The sequence below is a fragment of the Zonotrichia albicollis genome, chromosome 9 (assembly GCF_047830755.1).
Source record: "Zonotrichia albicollis isolate bZonAlb1 chromosome 9, bZonAlb1.hap1, whole genome shotgun sequence".
Taxonomy (NCBI): domain Eukaryota; kingdom Metazoa; phylum Chordata; class Aves; order Passeriformes; family Passerellidae; genus Zonotrichia; species Zonotrichia albicollis.
The window spans coordinates 14301441-14327602 of record NC_133827.1 but is presented as its reverse complement, the minus strand read 5'-3'; the positions used below and the strand labels follow the sequence as shown (position 1 = coordinate 14327602).

Here is a 26162-nt window from a genome sequence, read left to right as displayed (position 1 = left end):
TGCGATCTCCTACCGCAGCCCAAACCACGTATGGACTGCCTTGAAAAAGGCTCTCAGACATCAACAGAGAAACTGACAACGGGCTGAATGGACTTTTCAATGGCTGGGGACTCTCGGGCTAGTTGGGATCTATTCTGAAAACTGTAATTTTAGTGCTGTTTATTTTAGTTGTAGTTATTGTAGTTTTTTGCATTGTTTTTGGAGTAATCAGACGCATGGTTCTCAAGTTAATCTCAAGCTCATCTCCCCCTCCTGAGGTCTACCATTTGGAAGCCCTCAGTGCTCCAGTGGATGACCTGGAAGCCTCGGTAGAATCATTCTGCACCATAAACACAGTCCTCTTCCTTTTAAACAAAACTAGGGGGAGATGTTGTGGTGTGTTGCAATATCCTGTTTTACCTTCTCCCTTCCCCCTCGCCCCTCGCTGAGTGTGCCCTGTCAATCAGGCTAACATACCAGCAAGGCGTCGTGTGATAGGTGTCCCTAGTCCCTTGAGACCCTGCCCCTTCACCTGGTTGGTGGCTCACCTGTCCCCTCCCCTTCCCCTGCCCTGAGTTTAAAATGTTAATGAGACCATGCGGCCTCCATTCTGTTAGCAGCAGTGGCCCAGTGCAGACATCTCTGTACTCATGGAATAAACATCTGGCAACCTTCTAGCAGAATCCACTCCCTTTCTCTCCACTATCGCCAGAAGCTCTCTCTCCTGAAGAGAATGGAGTCCTGTCTTGTGCCCCGCTGCACTCTGCCGCCAGCCAAGGTATCTCTGGGGTAAAACACCACAGTGCTGCCTTTGGCCCAGCAGCGAGGGTCAGAACTGGCCTAGGCACCATCTAACTGGTTATATTGGGATACATATTCCAATGTGTACCTATCAATAAAGTTTGATATTTGCTGATCACTCATATTGCATGCCGCATTTGTCCCGCCGATCCCAACATTCTTATTACTCTTTCTTTTGGTTGCTATTAATAAACTTTTCTTTATACCCTTTTAAAGTTTTGAGCCTGTTTTGCCTTTCTCCTAATCCTATCTCACAGCAGGAAATGAGTAAGTATATTCTAGTGAGTGCACTGGTAATCAGCCAAAACTGAACACACCACAATAATTGATGCATTCACCAAGAAATCTCAAATTGGAGAACCAAAACATAAAAGGAAACCTTCCTGATGAACTGCATGAGACCAGAGCGAAATCAAGGCAGAGCCATGGTTTGTCAAGAATTGCTTGATCCTAATGAGCCCCGTGGTGCATTTTGACCTGAGCACTGGAACCTCATGGCCTGAGAGGAGATGGCACAAACCTTTCCAGGAGGAAAAGTCAGGGGAAACACCCAAAGTGTCTCAAAGCATGAATGGGTCATACTGAGGTCCATCCTCAACACAGGCTCCTCATGGACTCTTTGGAGGAGAGATTTGGAGGCCAGGATGGCACAAAAACCTCTCAGAGACACAGTGTGGAAAGGAAAATCCTTAAAAGTACCTAAAAGTATCCTTAAATCCTTAAAATACCTTTAAAAATCTTGAGTACCTCAAAGTATTAATGAGCACCACTAAGTTTCAGTACTAAGCTCTCAAGGGACTCGTTAAAGCAGATAATTGGGGCCATGATTGCACAAACCTCTCCCAGAGTCTGTATCAAAAGGAAAACACCAAGTACCCTAAAATAACTGAAGCACCTTGAAGTATTAATGAGCCCCACTGAGTGTTGTTACTGACAAAGCCTCTCCAGGGACTAATTTAAGCAGATAATTGGAGGCCATGATTGCACAAATCTCTCAGAGACTCCAAGACAAAAGCCAAACCCAAAGTCCTTTCAAAAACCTGCAGTCCTTGCAGGGAGCATGAAGGAGCCCCCAGGGCCATTCCTGACCAAGGCTCCCCAGGGACTCCTTCCAGCAGATCCTTGAGGCCACTGGGATGTGGGCTAAGGGGGGATGCTGAGGGCAGGACAAGGGGCTGACAGTGCCCAGCCTGGCTGGGGCTGTGCCAGGAGGTCCCAGGGCTTCAGGACAAGGTGTCTCCTCACAGTCCTTGGTGGCACAGACCCTGCTGCTGTGCCCCAGGGCACCAAGACTTGGCTTCTCTTTGTCCCCACCTGTCATCACTGCCTCCAGTTATCTTCTCTGCCTGGGGCCTGGGGACACTTTCTCAGTTGTGTCCCTCAGTGGGACCCATTAAAAGTCCAAGAAACTTTGGAACTGGTTTCTGCCTTGGAGTTCTGGAGAGGTTTCTTCAGCTCCCTCTCAAGGGCTGATGTTCAGGGCCTGAGCACAAAGCCCCAGAGGCTCATTAAAGTCCTTGTGCTGTGTCTGTGCTGCTGAGCTGGGCTGGGCTCCTGGCACAGAGGCAGCTCCTGGTAACCATGAAGAGCTTCAAAAGCACATTTCTCTTGATGAGCAGCTCTTCTGCCAGCCCAGCAGGGCTGGGGCACTGCCTTCAGCCACCCCGCACACAGCACAGAGGCACAGAGAGCTTCAATCAGTCAGGGCTGGGAAGGTGCTGAGAAGTGCCTGGGGCAGAATCACTGCCAGCCCTTGGCACAGAAATCTCTGGCTGCAGGACAATGCAGCTGCAGCTCCTGGAGTGATCTCCTAAAGCTGGAACATCCCAAAGCCTACAGACCCTGTGAGTACATTCTCTGATTGTCTCTTGTGCACAGCAGCCAGGGGTGCCCAGCGCTGTCCTGCCGAGCCCAGGGTGCTGTGCTGGGGCAGGGACTCTGCTGCCTGCCAGGGACAGCTCTCAGCCAGCCCTGGCAGCTGCTCCCAGCACTGGGGGACAAGATGTGGGTGGGAGGAGACAGCTGGTAAGGCTTGGAAGTGTTCTCCTTGTGTGGGGAGGATGCTGCATTGTTCAGGACTGCTCCCAGCATGGCATTTAACTGCAGAACATTTCCAAGTGGTTTATACAGGGAGCACAGCAAGGCAGGGGCTTCATAAAAGGGAAAATCCTGCTTTTTTATTCTACTGCTCTGGGTTGCCTTGATGGGAAATTGCACATAGATATTCATCTCTCAGTTCAGGCTGAGGAAAAAAAAAAAATTCTCTCAGATCTGTATAAAGCAGGCAAAGACAGAAATCAGCACAGGGCCCCTTAGAGGCAGCATCAGTGTCGCTCTTCCGACCTCCTCAGGGTTGCTCTGATGTTGCCATCAGAGCCTTCAGAGCTGAAGCTGCCCCTCGGCAGTGCCTGAGCTGGGAGGGGTCTGCAGGGCGGAGCTGAGCCCCCAGGGCTGGGCTGGGCTCTCGCAGCACTGGCAGGGCCCAGCCCTGGGCACAGGGAAGCAGCTGGCAGGGACAGCTCCAGGCAGCAGAGCCCTGGGCAGGCAGTGGGGGAAAAGTGCCCCCAGGCTGTGCTGGGATATTTAAAGTCCTCTCCAAACTCAAGTGTTCCATGATCAATTTTTTTACAGATCCCAATGCCAAGGCACAGGAAATGTCCAGCAGCAGCTCCATCAGCCATTTCCTCCTGCTGGCACTGGCAGACACGCAGCAGCTGCAGCTCCTGCACTTCTGCCTCTTGCTGGGCATCTCCCTGGCTGCCCTCCTGGGCAACGGCCTCATCATCAGCGCCGTAGCCTGCGGCCACCACCTGCACACGCCCATGTTCTTCTTCCTGCTCAACCTGGCCCTCACTGACCTGGGCTCCATCTGCACCACTGTCCCCAAAGCCATGCACAATTCCCTCTGGGACACCAGGAACATCTCCTACACTGGATGTGCTGCTCAGGTCTTTCTGGTTTTCTTCTTTCTTGGATCAGAGTATTACCTCCTGACCATCATGTGCTATGACCGCTATGTGTCCATCTGCAAACCCCTGCACTACGGGACCCTCCTGGGCAGCAGAGCTTGTGCCCACATGGCAGCAGCTGCCTGGGCCAGTGTCTTTCTCACTGCTGTCATGCACACAGCCACGATATTTTCCCTGCCTCTGTGCCATGGCAATGCCCTGGGCCAGTTCTTCTGTGAGGTACCCCAGATCCTCAAGCTCACCTGTTCACACTCAAACCTCAGGGAATTTGGGCTCCTTGGGTTTTCAATCTGTTTGGAATTTGGCTGTTTTGTGTTCATTGTTTTCTCCTATGTGCAGATCTTCAGGGCTGTGCTGAGGATCCCCTCTGAACAGGGACGGCACAAAGCCTTTTCCACCTGCCTCCCTCACCTGGCCGTGGTCTCTCTGTTCGTCAGCACAGCAGTGTTTGCCTACCTGAAGCCCCCCTCCATGTCCTCCCCATCCTTGGATCTGGCCCTGTCAGTTCTGTACTCGGTGGTGCCTCCAGTCCTGAACCCCCTCGTCTACAGCCTGAGGAACCAGGAGCTCAAGGCTGCAGTGTGGAGACTGATCACTGGATGGTTTTAGGAACATTAAACTGCTGGCCAATTTCTGCCAATCACTTCTACTAAAAGACATCTTTCATACTCCTTGTTGCTTTGGTTGTGGTTTGTTCTTTTTTTCCTTTGTATTAGTTTTTCATATTGTCCACAAAGAAATGTCATTGTTTTTGCCATTTCTCATTTTGTTTCTCTCCACCTTCCCTGTGGCCAGAGACTGTGTCAATGAGGGGCTGCACTCTTGGTGGCTTTAAAGGAACTAAAGGATCTCCCAGCCAATTTTTTTCCAGAGATGCCCTTATGTTCCCTACTCTGGAGTTGAAGCAGCAATGTCTGTGTGCAGAGCTGGGGGCAGATTAGTGTTGGCACAGCAGCTCTGCTCCTGCTGGCCACACCATCCCTGATCCAGGCCAGGAGCCATTGGCCTTCTTGGCCACCTGGGCACACTGCTGGCTCATTTCCAACCTGCTGTCCATCAGTCCCTGCAGGTCCCTTTCTGCCTGGCTGCTATCCAGCCACTCTGTCCCCAGCCTGTAGCACTGCGGGGGTTGTTGTGGCCAAAGTGCAGGACCCGGCATTTGGACTTGTTAAACCTGACCGTATTGGATTCATCCCCTGGATCCACCTGTCCAAGTAACTGTGCAAAGCCCTCCTATGCTCCCACAGAATCCACACTCACACCCAGCTTGGTGCCATCTGCAATTTGTGAGTGGTGGACTTGATCCCCTCACCCAGATCATCAGTGAAGATATTAAACAGGACTGGGCCCAGCACAGATCCCTGGGGGACACCACCAGTGCCTGGACACCAGCTGGGTGCAGCACCATCCCCACCACTCTCTGGGCCCAGCCTCCAGCCAGCTCTTAAATCTCCCAGCAGGAGGGAACTGCCCAAGCTGTGGGCTGCAGCTTTTCCAGGGAATGCTGTCAGAGACAGTGTCAAAGGCTTTGCTGAAGTCCAGGTACTCAACGTTCACAGCCTTTCCCTCATCCACAGGTGGGTCACCTGGTCATAAAAGGAGACCAGCTTGGTCAGGCAGGACCTGCCACCCCTAAATCCACGCTGGCTGGCTCTGACCCCTCGGCCATCCTGTGGGTGCCCTGTGATGGCACTCAGGGTGATCTGTTCCATAACCTCTCCAGGCACCCAGGTCAGGCTGACAGGCCTGGAGTTCCCCAGATCCTCCTTCCAGCCCTTCTTGGCGATGGGCTCACACTGGCACCTCCAGTCCTCTGGGACCTCCCTGCTGAGCCAGCACTGATGGTAATTGATGGAGAGCAGCTTGGGGAGCTCATCCACAGCTCTCTCATCCCCCTGGGATGGATCCCATCTGATCCTATACAACTGTGGGCATCTGAGTGGCTCATCAGGTCACCAACTGCTTCCTCCTGGATTCCAGGGGGCTGTTCTGCTCCCTGTACTCATCTACCAGCTCAGGAGAATACTTGTCCTGAGGACAACCTGTTCTAATATTGAACATTGAGACAGACAAGATGTTAAACAGTTCAGCCTTTTCTTTAGTTTCTCTCTTCTCCACTGCATCCAATAAAGAGTAGAGGTTCTCTTTTTCTGGTGTTTTGCTACTAATTTATTTATAGAAACATTTCCCATTATTTTCCACAGAAGTGGCCAGATTAAGCTCTACTTGAGCTTTCACCTCTTTCCTTTTCTTTCTGCATAACCTAACAACATCCTTAAATACTTTTTAGCCGCCTGTTTGTCTTTTCAAAATGATGCATCCTCTTTTTTTCCCTTAAGTTCATACCAAAGATCCATGGACAGCCAGGCCAGTCATTTTCCTCACTAGCTCATCTTTTGCCACACTGGGACAGGCTGCTCCTTCCCCCTTAAGATTACTTTGTTGAAATGTGTCCATCCTTCCTGGACCCCTTTGTTTTTAAGGGCTGTTTCTTTTTAAAAAAAAATCTGTACCTGATTTGGTATTCCACAAATCTGCATTCTAAATAGGCCAAACCTGCCCTTCCTAATTAAAGTGCAGAAATTTTGTTGCTGCCCCTCCTTCTCTCACAGAACATTGAAAACTTGATTATTCCATGGTCACTGTGCCCCAGGCAGCCTCCGAGCCCCACATCTGCCACCAGCCCTTCTCTGTTTGTGAACAGCAGCAGACAGAGCTGTCCTTGGGAGTGGGAGTGTTACCAAAATATCAGTAAAACAGAAAACTCCTTAACACCAATGCAGCATTAAAAAGCAGCATTATTTATTCAGGGGGATGCACGGGGGACAGCTCCTCTCAAAGCTCTGCAGGCTGAGTAAAGGAAAGTTTCTGTTTATATTCTGTATTTTGCATACATATTCATTAATTGTCCCAGACTAAATACACATCTGATAATCATTTTCCTCAAATCATTAATATATTTCCCCTCCTCTGTTCTCCTGGGGGTCTCTCTGCTGGTCCCTGGTGGTCGTGGACCCCAATGTTCCAGTGGGCCTGGCTGAGCTGGCAGGACACTGAGGCTGCTGAACTTCCAGTTCCCCTTCTCACACAATGGGCATTGTGTGGTTTCCACAGGCCTGGGGTTGTGGAGAACAAGCTCCAGGTGTCAGCTCAGCTGGTGGAGACAATTTCTCATCTGGTTAGATGAGGTCACAGAGTGGGCTATGACATCACAGAGCAGACTGTGACATCCCAGAGGGGCTGTGTGACATTAGAGAATGGTCTGTGACATCACAGAGAAGGTTGCGACATCAAAGGGAAGAGGTCTGACATCACAGTGCATACAATGACATCACAGACTGGTATGACATCAGAGAGCTGTCTGTGACATCACAGAGAAGGCTGTAACATCACAGAGCAGGCTGTGACATCCCAGAGGGGCTGTGTGACATCCCAGCAGGGCTGTCTCAGGTCACTGGGTTGGTCACTGTGCCCCAGCTCCCCTCACAGTTTCTCCCAACAAGTCCAATGCTGTTCATGCCCAGCAGGGTCCCTGTCCCCCGGGATCCCCCCGACCCACCTGGAGCCACAGCGTCCACCAAAGGATGTTCCACAGGATCCACCCCAGAGCCTGACAGGGGACAAGGGGCCAGGGCTGTGTGACCAGGACATCAAGGACAGGGATTATCCAGGTCACAGTGGCCTGGGTTGGGTTCCACAGGGCAGGAAAGATGTCTGGCAGCTGGAGCAGGGTCTGGGAAGGGCCTCCAAGGTGGGGCTGGAGCCCTTGGGCTGTGAGCAGAGGCTGAGGGAGCTGGGCTGGTCCAGCCCAGAGCAGGGAAGTTTGAGGGGCTCCTCATCCCAGCCTGGCAGTGCCAGCCAGGAGGGGATGGAGAACACAGAGCCAGGCTCTTCACAGGGGGCTGGGGGGACACAAAAGCCAATGGGTGGAAGGGGAAAGAGGGGAGATCAGCCAGGACAGGGGGAGATTAAATGAGTCAGGCTGGTTTCAGCATTTCCCCTACTCCAAAATCAGCCTGACCTCCCTTCTTCATCCACCACTGACAGCTTCGCAAATCAGGAATTGTTAGAGCTGTTTGCATCACACCAGGATGAGCATCCTGATATAAGAAATCAGCTGTGATTGTATCTATCACAGAACCACATTTGTGTGAAATTAATTTTAGTATGGAAATCACTTGTGGATGGTGGACTCATCAGATGCTGCGGGGACCATGCTCATAGCTCAGGGAAGAGAGTGATTGTTATTAAATTGTATCCTGTTGAACTGTGGTCTGTTGGCCATGAAGAGAAAGTTTCTGTGCCTCTGAGTCTCACCAGTTCCTAGTCCCCAAAGGACACAAACCTGATGAGTTGTGGTTCCCACACTAGTGGTGGCACTTCCTCATCCCTCCATGCACAGAGCAGAGCTCCCTTGTCCCAAAAAGTCCCTGGCAATGCAGGGATGAAGGAAACAGGACAGACTGTGGGGATCAGGGACAGGGCAGGGCCAGTGATTTGGGCCCCTGAGCTCTCAGGACCTCAGGCAGAGGGGAGCAGGGCAGCCAGAGAGCCTCCTTTGGCATTGGCCAAGCACCTTCCCCCATGACTGGGGCTGAGTCCTGTGGGCTGCAGCTGCTGCTGTACCCTTGCCAGGGGCTGAGGCCGTGGAGCAGGGCCCAGAGCAGCCTGGCCTGAGCAGAGCTGTGGGGCCAGAGCTGGCTGGGCTGGGCTGGGGAGAGGCCCTTGGTGCTGCCCAGAGCTGAGCGCAGCAGGCAGAGCTTGCAGGGAGCTGGGCCAGGCTCAGAGAGCCTGGCCCAGAAACCATCAGTGTCCATCTCAGCCTGGCTGAGCGTGCAGGGGCAGGACTCAGGCCAGGCCTTGCGGGGCAGGGCCAGTGCCTGTGCAAGGCATTGCAAACAGGCAAGTGGCCCAGAGAGGAGGCTGCTCTGTGCCCTTGGTGGCATACACGGAGCAGGGAGGGGGCCCAGGACATTTATCAGTTCCAGACTCTGCACCCAGCCCTGGGCAGCCGTGGCTGCTGAGCCCAGCTTTGGCCTGGGCTGAGTTTGGCCGTGAGCTCCATCCTCCTGTGGGGCTCAGGGCCTGTTCCTGGCCATGGCCAGCCCTGGCTGCCTCTCTGCTGGCCCAGAGGCCGGCAGAGCCCAGGGCAGGGCTGTCTGTGCAGCCCCACAGGTGCCAGGGGCTCTGCAGGAGCTGGCGGAGGCTGCCCAGCAGGGAGGCCATGGGGCGCAGAGCCCCAAGGCTGCTGTGGGCACCACGGCACAGGGGCCGTTCCCAGCCGCAATGCTCCTGGCCTGGGCTGGGCCTGCACAGGGGCTGGGCCACCATGGCTGGGCCAGCACAGGGCCACAAAGGGGCCACGCAGCTGCTGCCAGGGCTGACAGCAAGGCCAGGCACACACAAGAAATTGCTGAGCATAGCCTGCACTGGCCAGGCCTGACTGTGCCAAAGGCAGAGCTCAGCTGCCCTTAGGGGCTGCAGGAACAGTCCAGAGCCCAAAGAGCCTCCATGGCTGTGCTGGAGACCAAGGCTGCAGGAGGGGGAAATGCAGGGCTGCTGCGCGATGAGGAGGGCATTGAATTCCAGCACACACCTCAGCTCTCTGATGATCCTGGCACCATGCTGGACCCTGTTTCAGCCTGGAGCAGAGCAAATGTTGATGGGACAGGAGCCCTGCGGGGCTGTCAGGGACCTGCAGCTTGCAAGGTGCTCTGGTCTCCCTCAGGTGCTCTGGGAGAGATCCAATCCCAGCTGGGGACCTCAGGGTACAAGTGGCACTGCCTGTTCATGGGCACACAGCTGATGTCTGCCTGGAAAGGGGCCTAAGTTTTATTACCTGTTAGTTTCATAACATACAAGCAAATCTTTATTACTGTGTCATTTGAGTATTTTTAAGAAATGGCAAAATAACCCAGCAGGAACGGGGATTTCCGCGAAGTGTACTGATGGCATGCGTAGAAATACTTATCTTCCCCTCTTCTTGTGCCACCAACATCCAATCTAACGTTTCATGACCCTCTTCCTTCAGGTGTTTCCAGCCCTCCTGTTTAAATGGCCATGTGTAAGGGCATCTCTTCACTAGACCACCTGGTTCATTATTCTTCCCATTGCTCCCAGTTTTCCCTCTCCAGATGCTCTCTGGTCATTCAAGTGCTTCTCAACTGACTGGTTTCATGCTTTGAACTTCAGGGGGTTGTCTAGTCTTTTCAAAGTTCAAATAAATAACACATTAATCAACATCTTAATTGTGTTTATATCTATAAGAGAATTACATTTCCTTTTATCTTTGTCTAAATCTGTTCCTGTACAGAAATTCCTTGGGGATGGGGGACATGTCAGATGCTGCTGGGACATCCCAGAGAGTTGAGGGAAGAGCTGTGATGGTTATTAAACTGTTGAAATGTTCCACCTCTGTTTTTGGCAAGAAACCTTTCTGTGCCCCTGAGTGTCATCAGGCCCTGAGCCCAAAGGACACAAACCTGATGAGTTGTGGTCCCACTGCAGGGGCTGCACTTGGACCTTGGCTCTGCACAGGAGACCTCTTCATCCCCTTTCTCTCTTTTCTCCCTCTGAGCATGGAGGGAGCTCCTGACTTCAGCGTGTGACTCGTGTGTGCAAAGAGCAAATCTGGGCAGAATCGGGGCAGGGAGCATTTGAGGGGACCTTGGGATCTGTGCTGGGCAGAGAAGGTGATTTCCATTGCTCTGAGACTGTCTGCTGTGGAAAGCAGATTTAATATCCAGCAGAGGAATGACTTTTGCATTTGATGGAGCTGTGCCTTCCCTTGGCTTTGTTGGCTGACAAGAAATGAACATCCCTCTATGTCTCGGGCAGCTCCTTCTCCAAGGAAAGCAGGTGGGAGTTGGAGCCAAGGAGCTGAAAGCTGCAGGTGCAGCCTGGGCTGGAGGGAGCTCAGATTTGCACAAGACTGCTCTGAGTGCCAGGGCTTGGATGGGGGGAATGGTGGGGTGGGGGTAGGGACAGAATCTGATTGATTGTCAGCCATGAACGGTCTTGATTTTCATATCTATTCAGACTGCATGAGGAGGTACTTGGATTCAGTGTCAATTGGAGACTACACATTTTGATTTATGAAGAGGAAAAAAAACCTAAACAGGGCCTAAAAAATATTTGCTCACTGTCTTTTTAAATATAATGCATTCAGTTTGAACACACTACTGAAATCTGTCAAATTAACTGCAAAAGATTTGAATACTTTAATCAAATTGTTCTCAGAGGCTTGACTTGTTAAGGTGTTCTGAATGGTAATGAGCCCTGGGACACTGAATTCCTGCACTGAAGAGCTGATGGCTGAACCTGTGATTTGGAAAATTAAATGAAATTATTCCCTGAGGCTTCTCTTGTTAAGGTGTTCTCAGTGTTAATGAGCCCTGGGACACTGAATTCCAGCACTGAAGAGCTGAAGGCTGAACGAGCCCCCGGAGCAGGAAAATTCAGCAGCAGCCTCCAAGGTGCTGAGGATGTCAGCAGCCCCCACTGAGGCCATCCCTGCCCAGAGACCGTGGGGGAATGGGCAGACAAGGAGAGCGTCCCTGGGGCTGGGGCAGCACAACTCAGAGGCACCAGCGGCTCCAGCTGGGAAATGGAGTGTGGAACGGGGCTGGGAAAGCCCTGCCTGGGCTGGGCCAAGCAGGACACACAAGCCCTGATTTCCATCCAGTGGAAAACTCTGTCAAGGAGATATTTAAAAGGAATTACAATTGTTTGTGTCCTCTGAGTTGGACTCCCTGGAGAAACATCAACAAGAGATCCTCAGGAGCTCAAAACAACCAAACAGTCTTTACTGGTAACTTTAGAAAATCAGAGAAACTTTTGGCAAAAGATTTAATATGACATTCAATCAACACAGAACACTTCTTAAAGCACTGACTTGGCCCATTCAACTTCACAAACTCTAAGCTATTTGAATTTTACATTACTCAAATTTGTAAAAGGACCGAAATAGAAGAAAAGGACAAAAAGAGAGAGAGGCAAAAAGGATACAGAGGAGCATACACAGAGGTACCAACTCCAGGATTCCAGCAGTGTTTAGATGGAAATTCCAAGAGCAGGTAGGGCCAAGATGTGTGCTTGCCTTGTGGTCAGCCTTCTATACCCCTTGGTCTTCCTGGGCCCTTCCCCCAGGTGGGCCTTGGGCTCATTTGGTCCCTCAGGATCTGGGCTGGGGCTGCAGAGGTGGCTGTGGAGCATTGCCTGTGCTGTGCCAGGGACTGGCAGCCACTGCTGGGCTGGGAGAGAGGCTCTGGGGGGATTGGGGTTCCAGGGCAGGGCAGGGCTGGGGTTCCAGGGCAGGGGAGGGCTGGACCTTCCCCTTCCTCCCCTATTGGAATAAGATCCCAATATTACCAGGTAGGTTGTGCCTGGGCTCGTCTGACCCCTGTTCCTGGGCCAGAGGCGGCAACTGTGGTGTTTCACCTCAGAGACACTTTTGGCTGGCTGGATAGTGCAGCTGAGCACCGAAACAAGTCCAGGCTTGTAGAAACTCAGTTTGCCTCAGGTGGGAAGGCTTCAGGCTAAGGTGAGGAGGAAAAGGAGACAGATTCTGCCAGAGGGTTAATATCAAGAGTTTATTCCATGGTCACAGACATCTGAATCTTAGGTAACAGCTCCAACAGAATCCCGACTGCATGGCCTGAGTGACTTTTGAAGCGCCGGGGGGAGGGGGAGGGAAGGGACAGGTGAGCCACCAACCAGGTGGGAGGGGCAGGGTCTCAGGGAACGATGACACCCAGACAGACCAATGACCTCTGGGCACAGGGGCATCTTTTGAACCTGACCAACCACACGATGGCCTTGCTGGAATGTTAAGACTGATTGACAGCCCAGCAGGGGGCGATGGGGAAAGGGAAGGGGAAGAGAGATATTGCCACACCTGGGAAGGGGCTGGGAAGTTTAAAACAGGAAATTGCAACACACTGCAACACTCCCCACATATGAAATGTCTTGAGCCAAGAAACTCCTCCACTCTGTCACAATAGGGAATACTGGAGGTGAAATCCCAATTCTGGCCATGGCCACCTAGATAAAAATGACAGTTCCTTAGGAATGAAAGCCCCGGTTCTCAGTAAATTTCTGGTTTGATTGTTTGGATTCTGTTTGGTTTTGTTGTGTCTTTGTTTCCTTGCTGTGCCTGAAGTGTCCAGTCAGGAGCAGAGTGACTCTTGCCAAGGAACTTTGCGCTGCTGTCCCTTAATATTCAATCTGGTTTTTGCTGATCCCTTGCTGGGGATTTTTTCAGCGCTCTCAAGGCCTCGTTGGTAGCAGGGTGAAGGAGCCCTGGCCCAGGCTCTGGCCCTGGGAGGAATGAGGACGCTGCTGAGGGGTCCCTGTCCCCCTGTGCCACCCCCAGGGCCCCGGCCCCCCATCCCCGTGTCAGGCTCTGGGGTCGATCTCGTGGAACATCCTCTGGGGGAGGCTGCAGGGCCGGGGGCGGGGGGACCCAGGGAACAGGGGACCCTGCTGTGCATAAGCAGGGTTGGACTGCTCTGGGGGGAGCTGTGAGGGGGCCGGGGCAGAGTGACCTCCCCAGTGACCTCACACAGCTCCTGTGATGTCGCACTGCCCCTGTTATGTCACAAATCCCCTGTGATGTCACATTGTTCCTGTGATGTCACAAAGATCCCTATGATGTCACATAGCTCCTGTGATGTCACACAGCCCCTGTGATGTCACACAACCCCTTTGATGTCCGACTCCCTCTGTGATGTCCCAGAGCCAACTCTGAGACGCCACGCTATGATGCGATACAGCTGCTCTGTGATGTCACAGAAGTCTCTGTGATGTCAAAAGTCACTCTATGATTTCACAATCTCTACTGTGATGTCAAAGCCTGCTCTATGATGTTACACAGCCACCCGGTGTTGTCACAGCCCACTCCCTGATGTCACAGAGCCACCTTCTATGATGGCAGGATCTGCTCTATGGCCTCACACCCTACTCTATGATGTCACAGCCAGCTCTGTGATGTAACAGCCCCCCTCAGTGATGTCACAAAACCCTCTCTGTGATGTCATACTGACACTCTGTAAGGTCACAGCACATACTTTGACCTCACTGCACGCTCTATGATGTCATGCAGCCATGCCATGATCTCATAGCCTGTTCTGTGATGTCACACAGTCCCCTCTATGATACTGTAGCTGCTCCGTGACCTCACACAACAAACTCTGTGATGTCACAGCCCACTCTGTGACCTCACACAGCCCACTCTGTGCTGTCACACAGCCCCTTACTGACATCTCAGCTGCTCTGTGCCTCTATGACACAGCCACAGAGGTGCTGCTGTGACACAGCCCCCTCTGGGACATCCCACAGCCCCTGCCTGTGCTGAGCCCCTGTGAGCTCTGTCTGTGCCCTGCTGGTGTCCCTGAGGGGCCCTGGCAGTGCCCCAGCCCTGCTGGGCTGTGCACACGAGCTGCTCCTGGCCAGAGCTGTCTCTCTGCAGCGCTGCCCTTGCCAGGAGCTGCCTCTGGGCCAGGAGCCCGGCCCAGCTCAGCAGCACAGACACAGCACAGGGACTTTAATGAGCCTCTGGGGATTTGGTGCTCTTTGCATCAGACTCTTTAGTGCCTCAGAGTGGGCTCAAAAACTTCTCAAGACTTCAAAGTGAGATTGCAACACTGAAGTCTCTTGTACTTTCAGTAGATCCAGGTGAGGCATAAGACTGATAAAGTGTCCCCACGTTCCAGGTAGAGGAGAGAACTGGTGGCAGTGATGACAAGTTGGGGCAAGCAGGGGAAAGGTGTCTCTGATCCTGAGCAAACCTGCGCCTCTGTCCCTGCAGGCTGTCATCATCCCCCGGCTGCCCCACCTGGCTGGCCCCTTCCTTTGCTGACAGCTCTGACTCCTGCCTGCCTCTGCCTGCCCACACAAAGCCTTGGGCTTCTCCAGGCTCCTCTTGGGGGACATGCTGCACCACAGCCCTGTCCTGGCAGGGAAATTCCTTTCTCTTTGCTTCCAGTCTGGGCCTCCCCAGCTGCCTATGGAATTTATTTATTCTTTCTCTGGCTGTTCTCTACTATGTCAAAAGGATCCACCATCTCTGAAACCTCCCTTCAGTCCTTCTCAGGGCTCCTCTGCTGTCCTCAGTCTCTACCCCACTGAGCACAGAGCTCCTGTGTCCCTATACAGTGCTCATGTGCTAGAGGCCATGGGCACCTGGACAAGAGGCACAGTTCTTTTCCATAGCAAGGAAACCACAGAGCCCCAGGGTTTGAAAGCAGATGAGAGGCAGTCACCAGAGGCCAAGGCAAGCCAGAACTGTCTGTCCTTGCAGCTTTTGTCTGAAAGCAGCCTTTGGATATATAGAGAGTTTTGAGGGTGGAATTCCATTTCAGCCATGGGTTCCTGGACTGGAATGACAGTTCTCCGTAGGAAGGAAAGGGTGGAGTCCCAGTGTTTCTAAAGCTTATTAGAGGTGGCCCCAAGGAGGCCAAGGCCAGCCAGACCTGTGGTCAGGGAGGAATCCTTGGATAGAAAGAATTTGGGAGCCAAAGCCAACTTTTGTCTACGGGCATCAGGACAAGAAGGACAGTTCTTTTCCATAGGAAGGAAAGTACAGAGCCTCAGTGTTTCAAAGGCAGATGAGAGCTGGCCCTCAGGAAATCAAGAGAGCCTGGACAGACCTGGCAGCTTTTGTCTGGGAGCTATCCTTGGATATAAGGAATTTTGGAGGCTGATTCTCAGTTTTGGCCATGGATGCCTGGACTTCAGAGATGCTTTTTGCCATGAGAAGAAAAGCTCAGGCCCCCAGTGTTTTGAAAACAGATGAGAGGTGGCCCCCAAGAGGCCAAGGCCAGCACAGAGTAGGTTGTGTGAGGTCACAGGTAGGGCTATGACATCACAGAGTTTGTTGTGTGAAGTCACTGAGCAGCTACAGCATCATAGAGGGGATTCTGTGGCATCACAAAGCAGGCTGTGACATCATGGCATGGCTGGATGACATCATAGAGCTGGCTGTGAGGTCAAACTGTGTGTGCTGAGACATTAAAGAGTGTAAGTATGACATCACAGAGGGGGTTTTGTGACATCACTGAGGGGTTGTGACATCACACAGCTGTCTGTGAGATCACAGCGGAGGATGAGGGGCCACAGAGCAGACCCTGCCATCATAGAGGCTCTGTGACATCAGAAAGTAGGTTGTGGCATCACTGGGGGACTGTGTAACATTGTGGTGGTTTGACCAGGAAGAAGTGGAATTCTGGGAGGCTGTGGTCAAACCAATGGATGTTCGGAGTTTGATATTGGCACCTGGTGTGACCAGTGCGGTTTGGACACACCTCTGAGAATACACAGGGGTTAAAAGCAGAGCTTCGGCCCTGAGAGGCCTCTTGGGACATCGAGGCGAAGAGGTCAGATCTCCCTCCCCTGTCCAGCCGCTGCTGCTGGGCGGGGGAGGAGCAGCCATGTGGTAGGCCTGGGCCTGGACAGAGATGGGGGGTGAGAAGGCCCTCGAGGATGGAAGGGTGGAGGAGCAGCCCCAAGAGACATCGAGCAACCATTCCCCCCCCCAGGAGGGAGAGAGGGGGAGAGTCGGCGTCTGAATGTGATAGCAGCCGGCCAAGGAGGAGAAAGGGGGGAGAAGGGTGCAGCCTGGCCGGCCGCAGCAGCAGCCTGTAGGAGTACCGGCGTCCTGGGACAGACAGAGACTGGAAGTTTTAACCCCTTTCTTACATGATTGGGGTCTTGCAAAAATGCTGATCCTCCTCGGAGCTGAATAAGAAGGGAGATAGGAGATGAGATGAGACAAGGACCTGGCCCGAAGAATGTGGAGATGACTGAGTGGGGAGAGATGATTGGAGTGGCCTTTTGGCTGGACTTTTCTTGTGGCCATGGACTCAGTTTGTTCCTGTGTCACAGAGACTGCACTTAGGGGGAGGCAGTGCCTTGGAACCAGGAGGGTTCATCGTGGGGACCCCTCGGCCCCAGGGGGTTGGAAAAATATGGGGGGGACAGATGTCCCAAAGCAGAGACTGTGCCTTTTTGGAGTGAGACAAGGCATCCTTAAAAGACAACCCTAAAAGCAGCTCTAGTCCATGCGCAGTGGTGAGAGCACTGAGCATAGAAAGAAGATGTCACAAGTGGCAAAAAGACTTTTTCCGGGTGGTGCCGATTGACATTGGAAGCACACGAAGTTTCAGCATGTTTCCAGAAGAAGCCTATGGAACAGGAAAGACTCCTCTCCTCTTCATAGACTGAAGTTTGAGTATACTAAAGAGTAGTGCCAAGCTGAGCAGTTGGCGATTTGAGAGAATGTATTAGATTGAGAAATTCTGGTAGTGGGGAAGAAGAAAGTGTTTTTTGTAAGGTTTTCAATTTTTTTTTCTTTTCCTTATAGTTTTTTTCCTATTTTCCTGTAGTTTAAGTAATAAAGTGTTCTTTATGTTTAAGCTGGAGCCTGTTTTGCTTATTCCTAGTCACATCTCACAGCAGACCCCAGAGAGAGTGTTTTCATGGGAGCACTGGCTCTGTGCCAAGCCCAAACCATGACACTTGGGTTCCCTGCAGTCGGGGATGACCCCAAGAATCCTTTTTTCCCAGCCTGATGTTTCCAAGAAGGAGTCTGAATTCTTTGGCTCTGGTTTCCAAGGTTGTTTATTTTTTCTTATCTGTAACATTTTTTCTCTGGCCTGCCGAGATCTTTTCAGCAGGTCAGACAGAGGCACACTCTCCATCCCGGGGCTGGTGTCTACGTTTTATCCTATGAACTCTGTGTACTTTATTTATCATTATTTTCCAATACCTAAAGACACACAGCAGGAGACTTTCAATCAAAACAAATGCACCTTTTATTGCATGCCCATAGCAAATGTAACAAAAGGATTAGAAAGGCAATAAAGGACAGAGAGAGAGAGAGAAAGGAGGGTTGGGTTGGGGGAATTGCTACCAACAGGGAGATGAAATCCTCATGGTCTGGCCAATAGATCCATCTGGTCACATCGGAGAGAATCTCAAAGCCTTTGGTTAACTCAGGGCTCTTTTATAACCTACCGCCGGGAGAGAGCAGGACAGCACATGGAGGGAACAGTGGAGAATAAATCCATTGGGAACAGGCACAGACAGTCCAGGTCTGAACAGCACAAACCGGTGCCAGCAGTGAGTGGGGCCTGTTGTTTCAGGACTGGTTCCTATGGGAAACATCCCGCTTCCCATGGCATACATCCCACTCCAGTCAGGCCAGCACCCCTGGGTTAGAATTTGAAGGGTCTCAGTCTCAGTCCTTGGGGGGCCTTCAATCTCCGTCCTTGACGGTGGCTGTGAGGCATATGAGGGATCTTGGACCATCTCTAACAGACTGACATCCCAAAACATAGTAGTAATTATGCATTTCCCCTTAAAAATATAAGTTTTGGAAATAGGAAAATTATAACTATTTTTCTTATTTATAATACTATTATTCTATATTTGTAATAAGAAATTTTAATATTTATATCTAAAAATCCACAGCTTTTCAGCAAGCAAAAATTTATTGGTCATTAGTTCTAAGTAACACAATTGCCAACATTACTTCATTGAGAAGTGTGGCTATTGATTTTTCCTTCTTTATGCTAATCAGTCCTATTTTAAGTCCTTTTGGTATCTTTTTTATCATTTTCAAAGACAGGATAAAAGGGGCCACTTTGGGGTCCGTGGAGGCATTTCTGGGGCACATTTGGGGCAGTTTTGGGTCTGGAGAGGGAATTCAGAGAGAACCTGAGGGTCTGGATGACACTCGGGTGAGCCGAGTGGGCACTTGGAGGGGCACTCAGGGATTCTGAGGGACAGTTCGGGGTCCGGGGCAGCACTTGGGAGTCCAGGGGGGCGCTGGGAGGTAAGGGAGGGGAATTTGGGGCCATTTAGGGTCCGGGCGGGCCCTTGGGGGGCTGTGACGGGGCTCGCTGGAGCGCGGGGGGTGATGGGAGTTGTAGGCGCGGGAGGGGGGTGTGTAATACAGTTTAACGGGGCCGTGGAGCATCACGGGAGTTCGAGGCCCAGCTGCAATGGCCCTTAGAAGGGCGCGTGACGTGACGGGCGATGTAGTCCCGAGTGGAAAAACACTGGACATGCGCCGCGGAGCATGATGGGAGCCAAGTCCCGGAAGTGGCTCCAGCGCTTTGTTTCGGGGTCCGGGAAGGCACTTGGCGGACACTTCTGCATCCGAGCCGCGACTTGAGATCCTCGGGGGAACGTAAACGGTTCGGGAGGGCTTGGGGGGAGCTCCGGGAGCTCTAACCGGGCTCTTTAGGGCGGGGGCACGGCAGGAGTTTTAGGCGCGGGGCTGTGTTCTGAGGGGCTCTGGGGCCGCGGTGGAGGAGAGGAGATGAATTCCCAGAAGTGGCTGTACCGGGCATCTGTGGGGTTGGGAGCACTCAGCGTATCCGGGGACGCTTTTGGGGGGTCCCGAATGGGCGCTGAGGGGGCACTGAGGGATCCTGGAGGGTCTGGGGGACACTTAAGGGACAAAGAGGTAGCGGATACCGGGGGTTCTGTGGAGCGCAGGGCATGACGGGCGTTGTAGTCCCGGCTCCAATGGGGCTCAATCAGGCTGCAGGGCATGACGGGAGTTGTGGCTACCGTAGGCACCGTTCCCGAGTCTCCGATTTCTGGCGCTGATTGGCTGCTCGCGGTGATGGGCGGGAGTCTCGGCAAATGGGATACGGTAGAGGCGGGAACAGCCCATTCAACTTATCCAGTCCCTCCCAGTACAGCCCAGTTCATCCCCAGGGCAGACCAGTACAACCCCAGTACAGCCCTGTTTATTACAAGTAGAACCCAGTACGAGCCCAGTGCCCCTCCAATCCCTCCCAGTACAGCCCAGTCCCTCCCTATACACCTGAGTTTATTCCCAGTCCCTCCCAGTTCATCCCAATGACATCCACAGGATGCCCCAGTGTCCCCAGTCTTCTCAGCAATGGCCCCACTGTCCCCAGTATGTCCCAGTATCCCCGAGGGTCACTCCCAGTATGTCCCAGTGTCTCCCACAGCATTCCCAGTGTTCCCCAGTATGTCCCAGTCCTCCCCAGTGTCACTCCCAGTATGTCCCAGTGTCTCCCACAGCGTTCCCAGTGTTCCCCAGTATGTCCCAGTCCTCCCCAGTGTTTCCAAGGACAGTTTAATTTCTCTCGGTGGCCGTGGCAGCCAAACCCAGCAGTGGGGTCAGTGCAGTGCCCATGGCCACAGCCCCTTGCAGGGGCCCAGTGCAGCTTGGGCTGATGATCCACCCTCACAGCTGGCCCAGGGCAGCTCTGCAGTGTCTTCGATGGCACCTGGGGCTGGCACACACCTGGAGCAGTGTGTCGGTTTGCACTGGGGAAACTCAGCAGTTTGAGATTGCTGCAAAAAGTACAAAAAGGGAAAACCCCTCTGAGGCTGGGTGCAGCCAGCTCTGCAAGCACAGCGGGGCCCAGGGCAGTGAGGACAGACAGGATGGGGTTGGGCAATGTGGAGCAAGGTTGTCCACACTGGGTCAGAGCTCAAGGCACAGCTTCTGTGAGCAGGCCAGAGCTGCTGAGGAGAGACCCTGGGTCAATATCAATCACAGAATGCTGCAATCACCTCTGCTCTAAAGAGAAATTTAATCAAAGACACCCTTTAAAAATAGAATGTATATTTTATTACTGCTCTTTGAAATCTTTCTCCATAACTGGACTAGGAAAACTTTAATGACACTCTCAGGGCTTTGCTGTTGTTTACATCAGACTCAGTCTTTGAGAGTCAATAACACAAAGTTGCCCAACCCCATCCTGTCTGTCCTCACTGCCCTGGGCCCCGCTGTGCTTGCAGAGCTGGCTGCACCCAGCCTAAGAGGGGTTTTCCCTTTTTGTACTTTTTGCAGCAATCTCAAACTGCTGAGTTTCCCCAGTGCAAACAGACACAGTGCTCAGGTGTGTGCCAGCCCCAGGTGCCACCAAAGGCACTGCAGAGCTGCCCTGGGCCAGCTGTGAGGGTGGATCATCAGCCCAAGCTGCACTGGGCCACTGCAAGGGGCTGCGGCCATGGGCACTGCACTGACCCCTCTGCTGGGTTTGGCTGCCACGGCCACCGAGAGAAATTAAACTGTCCTTGGAAACACTGGGGAGGACTGAGACATACTGGGGAACACTGGGAACGCTGTGGGAGACACTGGGACATACTGGGAGTGACACTGGGGAGGACTGGGACATACTGGGGACAATGGGGCCATTGCGGGGAAGACTGGGGACACTGGGGTATCCTGTGAATGATATTGGGGGGGAACTGGGAGGGACTGGGCTGTACTGGGAGGGACAGGAGGGGCACTGTTGTTGTACTAGGTTCTACTTGGGAAGAACTGGGCTCTACTGGGAGCGACTGGAGATGTTGAATGGGCTGTTCCCGTCTCTACGGCATCCCATTTGCCGAGACTCCCGCCCATCACCGCCCAAAGCCAATCAGCGCCTGGTTTAGGATCTCGGAAGCGGTGTCAGATATTGGCCCCAGTTTTTTTTTTTTTTTGCCTGTAACTCCCGTCATGCCCCGCGGCCCCATTGAGCCTCTTTGGAGCCGGGACTACAACGCCCGTCATGCCCTGCGCTCCACAGAAGCCCGGGACCCGTCACTGCTTTGTCCATTCATTGAGTGTTCGCCAGACCCTCCAGGATCCCTCAATGCCCCCTCAGCGCCCATTCGGGAGCCCCCAAAAGCGTCCCCGGATACCCTGAGTGCTTCCGACCCCACAGATGCCCGGTACAGCCACTTCTGGGAATTCATCTCCTCTCCCCCGCCGCGGCCCCAGAGCCCCTCAGAACAGTCCCGCGCCTAAAATTCCTGCCGAGCCCCCCGCCCTAAAGAGCCCGGTTAGAGCTCCTGGACCTCCCCGCAAGTGCTCCCGAACAGTTTATGTTTACCCGAGGATCTCAAGTCACGGCTCGGACGCAGAAGTGTCAGCCAGGACCCTTCCTGGACCCCGAAACCAAGGGCTGGAGCCACTTCCGCGACTACGGCTCCCATCATGCTCCGCGGCGCATGTCCAGTGCTGTTCCAGCTGGGACTTCATCTCCCGTCATGCCCCGCGCCTACACTGGGAGCCATTGCAGCTGCGCCTCAAACTCCCATGATGCTCCGCGGCTCGGTTAAACTGTATTAGACTTGCGCCTACAACTCCCATCAATCTCAGCGCCGCTGAAAGCCCCATTAGGGCCCTCCAAGGGCCCGCCCGGACTCCGAAGGGTCCCAAATTCCCCTCCCTGACCTCCTAGGGTCCCCCTGGATTCCCAAGTGCTGCCCCGGACCCCGAACTGTCCTTCAGAATCCCTGAGCGCCCCTCCCAGTGCCCACCCGGCTCCCCCAAGTGTCCTCCAGACCCTACGTTCTCTCTGAATTCCCTCCCCAGACCCAAAACTGCCACAAACGTGCCCCAGATAGTTCTCCATGGACCCCGAAGTGGCCCCTTTTACCCATTCTGTGAAAATGAAAAAAAGATGACAAAAGGATTGAAAATAGGACTAATTACCATAAAGATAGAAAAATCAGTAGCACACTGGTTAATGAATTGATGAAGGGAATTGTGTTACTTAGAACCAATGACCAATAAATTTTTTGCTTGCAAAAAATATGGATTTTTTAATATAAAAATTAAAATTTGGTAATACAAATATAGAATAATACTATTATAAACAAGAAAACATAGTTATCATTTATTAATTAATTACATTTAATTTATTGGAAAAATGCATAAATTTTTTATGCTTTGGGATGTCATTCTCTAGGACACAGTCCAAAGATCCCTCATCTGCCTCATGACCACAGTCAAGGACAGAGATTGAAGCGCTCCCCAAGGACTGAGACTGAGACCTTTCAAATTCTAACCCAGGGGTGCTGGCCTGACTGGAGCGGGATGTCTGCCATGGGAAGCGGGATGTTTCCCATAGGAGCCAGTCCTGAAACAACGGGCCCTGCTCACTGCTGGCACCGGTTTGTGCTGTTCAGACCTGGACTGTCTGTGCCTGTTCCCAATGGATTTATTCTCAACTGTTTCCTCCATGTGCCGTCCTGCTCCCTCCCGGCGGTAGATTATAAAAGAGCCCTGAGTTAACCAAAGGCTTTGAGATTCTCCCCAATGTGACCAGATGGATCTATTGGCCAGACCATGAGGATTTCATCTCCCTGTTGGTAGCAATTCCCCCAACCCAACCCTCCTTTCTCTCTCTCTCTCTGTCCTTTATCGCCTTTCTAATCCTTTTGTTACATTTGCTATGGGCATGCAATAAAAGGTGCATTTGTTTTGATTGAAAGTCTCCTGCTGTGTGTCTTTAGGTATTGGAAAATAATGATAAATAAAGTACACAGAGTTCATAGGATAAAACGTAGACACCAGCCCCGGGATGGAGAGTGTGCCTCTGTCTGACCTGCTAAAAAGATCTCGGCAGGCCAGAGAAAAAATGTTACAGATAAGAAAAAATAAACAACCTTGGAAACCAGAGCCAAAGAATTCAGACTCCTTCTTGGAAACATCAGGCTGGGAAAAAAGGATTCTTGGGGTCATCCCCGACTGCAGGGAACCCAAGTGTCATGGTTTGGGCTTGGCACAGAGCCAGTGCTCCCATGAAAACACTCTCTCTGGGGTCTTCTGTGAGATGTGACTAGGAATAAGCAAAACAGGCTCCAGCTTAAACATAAAGAACACTTTATTACTTAAACTACAGGAAAATAGGGAAAAAAACTATAAGGAAAAGAAAAAAAAAATTGAAAACCTTACAAAAAACACTTTCTTCTTCCCCACTACCAGAATTTCTCAATCTAATACATTCTCTCAAATCGCCAACTGCTCAGCTTGGCACTACTCTTTAGTATACTCAAACTTCAGTCTATGAAGAGGAGAGGAGTCTTTCCTGTTCCATAGGCTTCTTCTGGAAACATGCTGAAACTTCGTGTGCTTCCAATGTCAATCGGCACCACCCGGAAAAAGTCTTTTTGCCACTTGTGACATCTTCTTTCTATGCTCAGTGCTCTCACCACTGTGCATGGACTAGAGCGGCTTCTAGGGTTGTCTTTTAAGGATGCCTTGTCTCACTCCAAAAAGGCACAGTCTCTGCTTTGGGACATCTGTCCCCCCCATATTTTTCCAACCCCCTGGGGCCGAGGGGTCCCCACAATGAACCCTCCTGGTTCCAAGGCACTGCCTCCCCCTAAGTGCAGTCTCTGTGACACAGGAACAAACTGAGTCCATGGCCACAAGAAAAGTCCAGCCAAAAGGCCACTCCAATCATCTCTCCCCACTCAGTCATCTCCACATTCTTCGGGCCAGGTCCTTGTCTCATCTCATCTCCTATCTCCCTTCTTATTCAGCTCCGAGGAGGATCAGCATTTTTGCAAGACCCCAATCATGTAAGAAAGGGGTTAAAACTTCCAGTCTCTGTCTGTCCCAGGACGCCGGTACTCCTACAGGCTGCTGCTGCGGCCGGCCAGGCTGCACCCTTCTCCCCCCTTTCTCCTCCTTGGCCGGCTGCTATCACATTCAGACGCCGACTCTCCCCCTCTCTCCCTCCTGGGGGGGGGAATGGTTGCTCGATGTCTCTTGGGGCTGCTCCTCCACCCTTCCATCCTCGAGGGCCTTCTCACCCCCCATCTCTGTCCAGGCCCAGGCCTACCACATGGCTGCTCCTCCCCCGCCCAGCAGCAGCGGCTGGACAGGGGAGGGAGATCTGACCTCTTCGCCTCGATGTCCCAAGAGGCCTCTCAGGGCCGAAGCTCTGCTTTTAACCCCTGTGTATTCTCAGAGGTGTGTCCAAACCGCACTGGTCACACCAGGTGCCAATATCAAACTCCGAACATCCATTAGTTTGACCACAGCCTCCCAGAATTCCACTTCTTCCTGGTCAAACCACCACAATGTTACACAGTCCCCCAGTGATGCCACAACCTACTCTCTGGTGTCACAGAGCCACCCTCTATGATGGCAGGGTCTGCTCTGTGGCCCCTCATCCTCCACTGTGATCTCACAGACAGCTGTGTGATGTCACAACCCCTCAGTGATGTCACAAAACCCCCTCTGTGATGTCATACTTACACTCTTTAATGTCTCAGCACACACAGTTTGACCTCACAGCCAGCTCTATGATGTCATCCAGCCATGCCATGATGTCACAGCCTGCTTTGTGATGCCACAGAATCCCCTCTATGATGCTGTAGCTGCTCAGTGACTTCACACAACAAACTCTGTGATGTCATAGCCCTACCTGTGACCTCACACAACCTACTCTGTGCTGGCCTTGGCCTCTTGGGGGCCACCTCTCATCTGTTTTCAAAACACTGGGGGCCTGAGCTTTTCTTCTCATGGCAAAAAGCATCTCTGAAGTCCAGGCATCCATGGCCAAAACTGAGAATCAGCCTCCAAAATTCCTTATATCCAAGGATAGCTCCCAGACAAAAGCTGCCAGGTCTGTCCAGGCTCTCTTGATTTCCTGAGGGCCAGCTCTCATCTGCCTTTGAAACACTGAGGCTCTGTACTTTCCTTCCTATGGAAAAGAACTGTCCTTCTTGTCCTGATGCCCGTAGACAAAAGTTGGCTTTGGCTCCCAAATTCTTTCTATCCAAGGATTCCTCCCTGACCACAGGTCTGGCTGGCCTTGGCCTCCTTGGGGCCACCTCTAATAAGCTTTAGAAACACTGGGACTCCACCCTTTCCTTCCTACGGAGAACTGTCATTCCAGTCCAGGAACCCATGGCTGAAATGGAATTCCACCCTCAAAACTCTCTATATATCCAAAGGCTGCTTTCAGACAAAAGCTGCAAGGACAGACAGTTCTGGCTTGCCTTGGCCTCTGGTGACTGCTTCTCATCTGCTTTCAAACCCTGGGGCTCTGTGGTTTCCTTGCTATGGAAAAGAACTGTGCCTCTTGTCCAGGTGCCCATGGCCTCTAGCACATGAGCACTGTATAGGGACACAGGAGCTCTGTGCTCAGTGGGGTAGAGACTGAGGACAGCAGAGGAGCCCTGAGAGGGACTGAAGGGAGGTTTCAGAGATGGTGGATCCTTTTGACATAGTAGAGAACAGCCAGAGAAAGAATAAATAAATTCCATAGGCAGCTGGGGAGGCCCAGACTGGAAGCAAAGAGAAAGGAATTTCCCTGCCAGGACAGGGCTGTGGTGCAGCATGTCCCCCAAGAGGAGCCTGGAGAAGCCCAAGGCTTTGTGTGGGCAGGCAGAGGCAGGCAGGAGTCAGAGCTGTCAGCAAAGGAAGGGGCCAGCCAGGTGGGGCAGCCGGGGGCTGATGACAGCCTGCAGGGACAGAGGCGCAGGTTTGCTCAGGATCAGAGACACCTTTCCCCTGCTTGCCCCAACTTGTCATCACTGCCACCAGTTCTCTCCTCTACCTGGAACGTGGGGACACTTTATCAGTCTTATGCCTCACCTGGATCTACTGAAAGTACAAGAGACTTCAGTGTTGCAATC

The 26162-nt window shown here is 52.4% G+C and overlaps 2 protein-coding genes across 2 annotated transcripts in view; both read left to right on the top strand.

Annotated features, from left to right (window-relative positions):
• The window catches only part of LOC141730042 (uncharacterized), a 125455-nt gene that overhangs the window by 74930 nt on the left and 24363 nt on the right, over window positions 1–26162 (top strand). The window lies entirely within an intron of this gene.
• Window positions 3435–4358, top strand: LOC141730204 (olfactory receptor 14J1-like). Its single transcript, XM_074547633.1, has one exon. The coding sequence runs from the start codon at window positions 3435–3437 to the stop codon at window positions 4356–4358; it is 924 nt and encodes a 307-aa protein (XP_074403734.1).